Genomic DNA, 10,901 nt, shown 5'->3' with positions numbered 1-10,901 from the left:
CGAGTGCTTGGCTGGCTTTGCCGAGTGCCCCCAGCACTCGGCAAAGAGGGCGTCTGCAGTTGTGATATATATATATAACACAAAGCTATGCATCTAAAAGACCCAAAGCGTCATTAATTTACATGCATGAGACTCTGTTTGACTTTGCACTGTTACTAACATAATCTGCCATTGGTCCAATCTTTGGACCTGCTGGGGTTTTTGTTAAGGGAAGACGTTGCGTGCATCATGTGACTGTTGAATCAAAATAGATACTACACGCGGACGTGCACCCAGTTCAAAAAAATGTTTAAGATGTGATCCACCAAATAGTCCAAAGGTAGTGTATATACTGCTGTATGATGAAGAGAAGCAACACATATGAACCAGATTGCCGATCGGATCCCTCCACAGATCCCATGGCCACACAACATATAAATGCATGCATGCAAATTGGAGGCTGATATAACAGAGGAGACATGTGATATACGTGGCCCAGCTGGCACCATGTAGAGCGCGCGTGCATGAAATAGTACACTCTACATGGCACGACAGATTTGCTAAATCCCTCTTGCTGTTTGAAGTGTCACCTTGCGCTGCATGTACACCGTACGTTACGTGTCCTTGGTAGGCAGAGCTTGCGTTGCAGAGTATTCTGAAGCACACTCCCCGGGCTACCATGGCCCATGCAAAGCGGGAGGGGCTTTCCTGGCAAGTCTGATGCAGATGCTCAGTCTCCCTACCAAACCACACCCCGGGCCGCCGCCCGCCGCTGATCAGGCACACACGCCGGCCAGCCACTTTAATCGCCCGCAGGCCGCAACCACTCCTCCCCCCCTGGAAGATTCAGCGTAATTAACCCACCCCACAAGCAAGAGCCAGCGTATATATACCCCGATGCGTCCAGCCAAAGCCGCTGATGGGAGGCAATAAACCGGCCGCTGGTGCGAGGCCGGGGTGGGGCTCGCTGTTCGGCTGCTTTGGCAGCAGCTCCCACGGCAGGAGGAAGAAGGCCAAGGGCGGCGGCGGGAAGAAGAAGAAGAAGAGCAAGCAGCAGAAGGTGGCTGCCGCGGCAGGTAGCAGCGGCAGCGGCAGGCCGCGGTCGCTGCAGAGCCGGATGTCGTTCACGGAGCTGAGCCTGAGCGGGATGGTGTCGCCCGAGGACCTGTCGCTGTCGCTCGTCGGCTCCAACCTCCACGTCTTCACCATCGCCGAGCTGCGCGCCGTCACCCGGGACTTCTCCATGGCAAACTTCATCGGTGAGGGCGGGTTCGGCCCCGTCTACAAGGGCTACGTCGACGACAAGACCAAGCCGGGACTCGCCGCGCAGTCCGTCGCCGTCAAGCTGCTCGACCTCGAGGGCGGACAAGGCCACACCGAATGGCTGGTACGCTAGCTAATTGCTGGATTGCTTGCTTATACGAACGATCGATCGACCTGGTTCATACGTAGGAGTATTAATCGACGCAACGCATGCAGTACTAAACAATTTTATCATTACTTATAGATAGATAGGAATTAATATATAGTACGGCGGATTTAAGTGAGGCGGAGGAATTCACTGATCTGTAATGGAATAGTGTCAGCGATGTTGTGCACGCATGGGGTTTAGTAGCGTCTATCAGCACAATTTCTCCTGCTTTAATTAGCTCAATAGACTTTGCTTGTTCCAAGTTAGTTGAGCTGCTCAAAGTCTGAACTCTATGGTCACATCTTGAGTCAGTCAGTTAGCTCGGAATTTTCACAGTTCGTGTGCCTCGCAAGGTCTAGTATTACTCTCTCCAATCCAAAAATACATGAAGCTGCTTATTAGAGATTCTGAATATTAATGCCAAATATTCACAACCAAACATATATCCTATTCTTATTGATATATTGGCAGTGATATATAGTATTATTAGAAATTTTTAGAGCTAGTATAGTAAGTAGTAAAAAGTTCCACGTCTTGTTAAGAGATTTATTAAAAAAAACTAATAGGTCGAAGTAAAAAGTGCACCTTTGACCCCAAAACAAAAGGGAATCATCTCGATCTGCACATTTCTTTTATTTATTCTCAAATATTATGGTTTCGTACGTGCTTCCGTTTAGTGTTTAATTACTTGTATATTTGTCAATATTCGTTCAACCAAGCAAGTTGTCTTTTATTACAAGTAGAAGTTCCATGGCTTGAATTATTCCACGTACTTAACTTGTCTTCGAAAGCTTTCCTCAGTGGCTCGGTATGCTTGCCAGCTGCTAGCATGAGAGGATTCAATGGAACAGTGTTTACTTTAGTTCAATTATTAAATTAAAGGCTTATTGGTTCCTCAGGTGATGAAGCAAAGCAGCAGAGTAATATAATGAGAGATATTTACAGTAGTTAAACTGACAGAGCCATGATTTATGTATGTCAAAACCATGCATGCATGCAGACGGAAGTGTTCTTCCTGGGGCAACTGAGGCACCCTCACCTGGTGAAGCTGATCGGCTACTGCTACGAGGACGAGCACAGGCTGCTCGTCTACGAGTTCATGACCAGGGGCAGCCTGGAGAAGCATCTCTTCAAAAGTAAGCACACACGTAGCCTGATCTTTCCATTTTCCTTTTTTTTTTTTCATTTCCTACAGAAACTTCTCATTTTCATCATGCCATGGCATGTCGTTTTCATATGGCTGGAAGTAAGCCTGCAAGAATAAAACATACTAGAGCCTAGCTAGAAAACACTGTGGCGGCAAGCAGCCAGCAGACATCGATGGTGCAGGCGACAAGAAAGGGATATCCCTTGCACGTAGTTGTCAGCCTCCTTTTCCTCGATGCATCGCTAAGCTAGGGAAAGATTAGGATCTCGAGACACACATCAGTCGAACTGCGGCTCGATCGGTCGATCTCTCGATCACCAACCTGTTTTTATTTGTCGCATAAAAAGCTTTATCGGCGAATTTATTTTGTGGCCTCCGGATCGGCAGCAACTAGCACTTTCCGTGCTCTACACCCTTGGTTTTTGCCTCTTCCATTTTCTCCCGTCCCGTTTTCTTCAGTGATGGTTCAATTCAAACTGCCTTTCCGGGCGTGTCGTTGCGGCGTCAATTGATGCAGTCTTGTTACATCATCTCGATCTCTACTTATTCTGATCCTCTGGGTCATTTTCTCTTAACCACTTTGATATTATTCACACCAGCATCATCGTCCTTTGGTTATGCTCTCAAATTTTCATGCTTGATTCTACTGCTGCTGTAGGAGCTAGTTGGACGGACGGAGACCTGCACCACCTGTTGCGTATCTAGTATTACTTGTTTTCGCTGCTTTAATCTTTATATGCAAAGTAAAAAAAAAAAAAAAATTACTGTACGTGATTAGAATCAGTCGGTAGCATATACAGCTGTCATTCTGGATTAGTATAAGTCAAAAGGGATGTGATGAATTAATTGTGCTACTACATATACACGATTCATCTCGATCATTGTAGGCACTGAGAGAGCCAATTAGCAAGATGCTTGTCGTGCTTTAACTTTAACATAACAGAGTGGAATTGAAGTTCCACTGGAGTCTCCATGCATGGTCACTGTCAGTCCATCACACTAGGTTCTGCTATATATATTAGTAATTTTAGTATAGGGTAAAGTTAACATGGACTCATCAGAGGACCCGTTTGGAACACATAAATCTAACAGGATTCATGAAAGAACTCATCTGTTTATTTGGAATTTTCCCGGTGATATTTATGCTTGCAAACAGTGCCTACTGGTTGTTTTTTTGAAGTTACACTGTAAACAGTTGGCCACCGATGTGGAAGTTAGTCACTAACTCACTATTAGGCAAATCTTGTTGTGCTAGTATGTGTACGTCACATCTTAATATCTTGTAGATCCGAATAACTGCACGTGGTCTGAACTACAATGAACATGAACTCGACCATATACCAGAAATTAGGTGTTCATTTCCCTCATTCTAAATAAGAGGATGATGGTATTGGAAATGGACATACTCCGAACATTTGACAGCCAGCTGTCGGCATTTTACTCTGAAATTATATTTTGACAGCTTTAGTTTATTCAAATGTTTGCGCATCATGATTCAGCTGGAACCTAATTAATTTGATTACCTCAGCTGATGAGCCGTGCCACTCGATATGTATGCTTTGCAGAATACGCTGCGTCGTTGCCATGGTCAACACGGCTGAAGATCGCCATTGGCGCTGCCAAAGGGTTGGCCTTCCTCCATGAAGCCGAGAAGCCGGTCATCTACAGGGACTTCAAGACCTCCAACATCCTGCTGGACTCGGTGAGCTATAGCTAGCTAGTGCATCCGTAACAGCACACGGCATCCACACATATCCACATCCACCTACTATATATACTACTACCTCTCTTCACTGTTTCATATATATCTATCTCTCGCTCGAAAGATCAGGCTCAGCTGTGGTTGGGTTCGGTTTGATGGCCGGAGCCAGTAGTGAAATATCCACCAGAAACTAGAGTCTAGAGCTAGTGAAAATATCCGCCAAAGGGTTGGGTAGTTGAAGTTTTGCAGGCAGGGGGCATCCATCCTCGCTCGCTCGCAAGTCGCGGCGAGTAAACCAGCGCTGAAATCAAACTGAAATCGTCAGGTCGCCAATAAACCAAATGCCAACTGCTGAACAACAAAATCTTGACCTGGCCTCCACCAGACCAGATCACCACTGCCGTCAGCTTCTGGGGCTCCATCAGGCAGGCCTGTGAACCAGAACGGGTCATGTCAACCATTGCAACGCTAGCTCCCGCCTCCCGGCCGTATCGAACTGTCATGTTCATGCATGCGTGCCACGAAGAAAAGATTTCTTTTTTGTTATCGCAGGAAAAGCTTGCACAACTAGCGATGATGATTCATTCTTCTAAAGTTTCTGTCGCCAATTAGTAACGGAGTTGTTGGGTGTTAACTGCTCTACGTACGCGAGGAAGATAGCTGACGTCTGCGTGCATTCGCTACAGTACCATCCACTTGATTACTTTTGGAATTGATTGAAATCCTCTTTGTTATTTTGTGTGTAATAGGATTACAAGGCGAAGCTGTCGGATTTCGGTCTGGCCAAGGACGGGCCGGAGGACGACGAGACGCACGTGTCGACGCGAGTCATGGGGACGCAGGGCTACGCGGCACCGGAGTACATCATGACGGGCCACCTGACGGCGAAGAGCGACGTGTACGGCTTCGGCGTGGTGCTGCTGGAGCTGCTGTCGGGGCGGAAGGCGGTGGACAAGAGCCGGCCCGCGCGGGAGCAGAGCCTGGTGAAGTGGGCGTGGCCGTACCTGACGGACGCGCGCCGCCTGGACCGCGTCATGGACCCCGCCCTGGCGGGCCAGTACTCCAGCCGCGCCGCGCACAAGGCCGCCGCCGTCGCGCACCAGTGCGTCGCGCTCAACCCAAAGTCCCGCCCCCACATGTCCGCCGTCGTCGACGCGCTCGAGCCGCTCCTCGCGCTCGATGACTGCATTGTCGGGCCCTTCGTCTACGTCGCGCCGCCGGAGACGATCACCAACGGGGACGAAGCGGCGGTGGGTAAGGGAGGGTCTGGCAGACGAGGAGGCCGGAGGAGGTCGTCAGGCGAAGGCGCGGCGGCCGTCGTGCGGCCGGAGGAGTGATCCGTCCGTGCTATCTGCTATGATGAGGGTGGCTTTGTTGCTAGCTTGCACGTCCTGTACGTGACTGGATTATTGTTGCCTGTCGCATGCAGCTTGGCTGAGCTATCCATCGATCGAGCAGCTAGACGTACGATCGGAGGAAGTTAACGATGTCGTTGTGTGATTGAAAGCATGCAGCTGGTTGCGTTTGGCTTCAGGATCGAGCACGTATATAGGTACAAGTATACAAGATCACTACCGGAAACACTCAATTTGCCGAGTGCAAGGTGGTTTGCCGAGTGCAATCCTTCGGGCACTCGATAAACAAGCTTTTTGTCGAGTGCTGTGCGAAAAACACTCGGCAAAATAATTGCACTCGACAAAAATGAGGTTTGCCTAGTGCAAAAAAAAAAACACTCGATAAAAAACTTGTTTGCCGAGTGTAAAAAAAAACACTCGGCAAAGAAGGGGGTTTGCCGAGTGTTTTTTTTTTTTGCACTCGGCAAACAAGCTCTTTGCCGAGTATTTTTTTAGCACTTCGGCAAAGAAATAAGTTTTTTTTCTCTTCTGACCTTAAAACCTTTTCTACTCTGCACATACAACATGTGCTACTCCATGTTAAAATTTGGTATATTTTTGAATCAGTTTGCTATATTTAATTAATTTATTGCATTTCAAGAAATTTTTTAAGTCAAATTTGAACTGCAAGTGATTCAAATAATAGAATAAAACGAGTAAAAAAATGATAGTCATGTTATTGAGTCCAGTGTGAGGCCTTACCTTGGAAATGAAAAGAAATTTCGAACATCTCGTTCAGGAAATACGACCACGAACGTGCGGTCCGAATGGTTTTTAAATTCTAAAAAAAGCAAACGAAGTTTGAAAATCATGAGATTTGTCATGATATGATGATATCATACGTGTAGGCTGTGGTAAAAAATTGATAAGGTTTCGCATGTTTTGTCACGTACGATGTTTATAAACCGAAGCATCTTAGAAGAAGAATAGTAACGTTGAGAAGGATTTGGTAAGATTTGCAGTCAAAGTGACGGTCGAATTATGGTTTGACTTTAAAACTTTTTGTATAGGCAATAGAGAACATAGATTATTTCATGTGAAAATTTGGTAATTTTTTGGATCCGTTTGATCATTTTAATTTATTAAGTGCAATTATAGAATTTTAATTGATATAAATTAAATTTGAGTTATAACGACATGAAATAATATAATAATATTCGTAGAAAAATTAAATATATATTATTGAGTGAATTTAACAAGATTTTTTCAAAGTACATCGAAATAAATTTTAAAAAATATGTTATGGAAAAGAAGAAAAAGAAAAAAAAACTGAATTTGTCGAGTGCCTCAGTTCTGACACCCGGCAAAGAAGAGGCTTGCCGAGTGCCATCTGACACACTCGGCAAACCCCCAGTCATGTACCCCGCATCCGGCCGCACACAGCCACACACGCGCACACCCACCCGCGCCGCACACGCACACAGGCACACCCGTCCCCGGCCGCCGCTGGCGCCCTCCTGCCCCCGGCCGCCAAAACTGAAGTGGCTTGTAATCCGACATCTTGAGCTAATCCCATGATCAAATTCGTGCACCACTTGTTCCCCTCTTCAAAACTGAAGTTTTTTTTATTTTTGTGTGATTTTTGGAGGCATTTTTAGTGATTTTTGGTTCGTCGAATTTGGCTGTGATTGGGGTGAAACTTCTCGAGGGATTTTGGTGCTAGGACATGTGTGATAAGGCTAGGGTGATCCCCTAACAAATCCTTCACTTGAGCACCACGATTTTGTTTTTGGGGATTTTTCGAGTTCTCGCACGGATTTTCTGGAGTTTGAGCACGAATTGAGCGATGATTTTTTGGGAATAGCTTACCTACTCTGTTGTGATTGCCTGTGCAAAGTTTGGGGACGAATCCTTTTGTTTTGGTCGAGTTCCCGTCGGATTTTTGGCGCTCGCCCGTGTCTGTTTCTTGCGCTCGGTCCCAGTTCGTAATTCTCAGATGCAGCTCGCAGGCGCTGGTGCCTTCACCGGTCAAAACATGTGTGTGCTCGTGCAGACCCGAGCCTACTCCCTCCCTCTGTTTGCAGTTCGGCGCGGCAGTGTCCAGTCCTCGCTGAAGCTCATTCGCCTCTGGTTGGCCGTGCTCAGCTTCCAAGTACCAATCGGTGCTCATCCAGAACCCGTGCACGGAGGACCGCACGTAGTGCGGTTGGCAACGACGCCAGGTGCGCGTCCACGCCCGCCTACGTTCGAGTCTCAGCTCACGCAGGTGCTCACCGGGACTTTGTTCCCATTTTTCAAGAGTCTCCGTTTGGATTGGTGCCTCTCACGCGTGATGCTACAATGGGATTGTGACGTACCCGTCGCCTACGAAATCAGGGGATTTCGGTGATCTCAACCAGGACGCGGTCTTCAGATCTGAGTATAGTTGTAGGTTTGTTTGTACACGGGTGGTGTAAGTTGTGTGCGTGTGTTGTGTAAGCGTGCGTGTGTACGAACAGATTCTACAATTGTACCCAGATGAGAGGCAATCAAAAAAAAAGAAACCGTGCACGCACAACACCAAGAGCAGGAGCAGCAGTTCACATTAATTGAATTTTCAGCAGCAGTAGGCTTTTGCTAATTCCATTTTCAATCGGCAACTTGGCTGGCTTCTTTCTTTTGCCACAGGGTGCAGGTTTGCAATGCTTTGGAATCAGAGCAGCAGCTGGACATGGATTCAGTGCTTGTGCAGTATAAGCACCTTGCTGTGAATTCATCAGTTTGAGCAGGTAAGCAACAAGTTTCAGTTCTCAAACTGTCAATTGTTACTTTTGTGCTTCACCGACCAATCATCCAGTAATTGTGACATGTTTGCCTGTAGCTCTAATTAATTATTCTAGTGCTCGGTTCATACATGCTTGGAAATAAATACTTGTTTAATCTTTTCTAGCTTTGAAATAGGATGCATGTGTGTCGGCAGTAGAACTGCTTCTGTACCTTGCTAGTTCTCTAGATCGATTCTCTGTTTTGAAGTATTTCTTTGTACTGAACTTAGCATATCTACACTGTCATCTATTTAACCTTGCACATAATCGAAAGGACATGGATTACAGTACATTTGAACTATTTAATTGTAATTTATGCAACCTCGGGGATGTTTAATTAGGGCGTGATGATGTTAGGTGTAATTTACATTTTTGTATATCTGCTCCTAGACATTCACTAATTTGTTGCTTAATTGCAGCAGTATTGTAGTATTAGGTGAGTGTGTTCAAGGGTGAGTTACCTTTTGCTGCACTTTATAACCAGAAATGAAATGGTTGTAGTAGGTGAGTGTGGCTAATGATTTGTGCTCTCTGAACTATACATTTTCTTTCAGTTCCACACATTTTATTCACACTCTCGGTGGTATTACAATTAAACTAAAATGATTTGTGCTCTCTGAACTATGTGTCTTACCATATAAAGATTATGTATTATGTTTGTGAGGACTCTGGGTAGTCCAGACTTCAGTACATGTTCCAGAACAGGATGTCGGTGTCGTAGGCCGAGTAAAGCATGGCGTCCAATGAGTCGCTCTTCAGCATCCAGGGCGCTAGCGACCTGTACCCCGGCAGCAGGTCACACTTCGACTTCTACTACTACGAGGCCATGGCGGAGGCGGCGGACTCTAAGCTGTCGTCCCAATGTACTACACTGCACCGTGATGCCCGTTCTTGATCTTGTCTTGTCGGCAACGACCGTGCAAATTAAGCAATCACCTGCATGCAGACTGGCGGAGACGTCACCGAGAAAGAAGGACGTCGTCAACAGCGCGCTGTACCAGCCGCTGGAGAAGGAGCGCGAGCAGCAACCGCCGCCGCAGCTCGAGCCCCCCGTGTTGGCCTTCATGGAGATGACGACGGAGGAGCGACACCGGGTGTTGTTGCTGCGGCTGCTGCTGGTTCGATTGCTCCTGGTGCTGTCGGTGCCCGTGGTGGCGATGCGGCTGCTACTGCTGCTGCTCCTGCCCCAGCTTCTGCCGGTGCAGCTGGTGCCTCTGCTCATGAGAGAAATTGGCATTTGGATCCGACAAACTTGGTGCCAAATGGGAGCTTTAGATGGGTAGGCATCGTCCCTTGAGAAGTTAGATCCCTTTCGGCGCCTCCTACTTGAGTTTTCGGAGGATTATTTGGCAGACAGGGCTTGGCATGTGCCCGTTAGTTGGAACAGTAGTATATGCTGAGAAAAAATATTTTTTTCTTTTCTTTGAAAATAGGTTTGCCGAGTGTAATTTCAAAAAACACTCGACAAACAGTAACAGTATGCTGAGAAAAAAATATTTTTTTCCTTTGAAAAATAGGTTTGCCGAGTGTTACTCGACAAACAATAATCCTTTGCCGAGTGTATTTTAGAAAAAACACTCGGCAAACCACTTTTTTTTGCTGAGTGCGTGATAAAAAATACTCGACAAATAGCTCTTTACCGAGTGCCTGTGGCACACGGCAAACTCACTGTTTACGGTAGTATTTTGAAGCGTGCGTAGTGTGTATGTACATATAGGATTTAGCATCTCGTCACACTTACATGAGCATCGACATTTTTAGTTACTTTTCTTCATGGTTTGGCAGATCGATATGGCGAAGGACAATGGAGTTTGAAAATAGCGAAATACTCAATGGATATGAAAGTGTATGTGCATTGCAAGTTGAAAAAAGTCCACATTACCTCTCTCAATTTTTGCAAAAGTTCGATTTTCCTTCCCTGAACTTTAAAACCGGGCAAAATACCTCCCTCAACTTTTAAAACCGTACATCTTACCTTCCTGACCCTGTTATAAGCAGTTTTGAAGGCGGTTTTGTCTTTTTCTTTTTTATTTATTTTGGCTGAATCTTTGAAAAATCATAGTAAATCACAGAAAAATCATAAAATAGAAAATCTAATTTTGTTGGATTTCATATGAGTAGATCTACACAGAAAATATATAATATGGTATGCTTCAGATCTATGCTTTTATGTAATTAATTAGAATAATTCATAGCTACAGTTTCTATAGGTCCAATTATGATGAAATTTTTATGGTGAGCTAATTATTGTATGATTGAACTGTAATAAAAATTTTATACTCATTGGATAACTTAGTTATAGATTTTATTTAGGTTTATGCTTGTTAAATATAAATAAATCTATAACTAAGTTATACATGATCGAATGAGTATAAAATTTTTACTACAGTTCAACCATACAATAATTAGTTCCACCATAAAAAATTCATCATAATTGGACCATAGAAACTGCAGCTATGAATTATTCCAATTAATTACATAAAATCATAGATTTAAAGTAACAACAATAACTTTATACTAAAGC

General features: G+C 45.2%; 1 protein-coding gene across 1 annotated transcript; it reads left to right on the top strand.

Annotated features, from left to right (window-relative positions):
* The first annotated feature begins 883 nt into the window (after positions 1–883).
* Positions 884–5,977, top strand: LOC136540543 (serine/threonine-protein kinase RIPK-like). The gene is made up of 4 exons (XM_066532545.1): positions 884–1,366; positions 2,391–2,526; positions 4,103–4,239; positions 4,989–5,977. Exons 1-4 carry the CDS (start codon positions 899–901, stop codon positions 5,574–5,576), a joined length of 1,329 nt encoding a protein of 442 aa, XP_066388642.1. The 5' UTR covers positions 884–898; the 3' UTR covers positions 5,577–5,977.
* Positions 5,978–10,901: the final 4,924 nt, after the last annotated feature.

Source organism: Miscanthus floridulus, chromosome 2 (assembly GCF_019320115.1).
Source record: "Miscanthus floridulus cultivar M001 chromosome 2, ASM1932011v1, whole genome shotgun sequence".
In the NCBI taxonomy this organism is placed as follows: domain Eukaryota; kingdom Viridiplantae; phylum Streptophyta; class Magnoliopsida; order Poales; family Poaceae; genus Miscanthus; species Miscanthus floridulus.
Note: the sequence above shows the minus strand (reverse complement) of the source record. Positions and strands in the feature narration are given on the sequence as shown.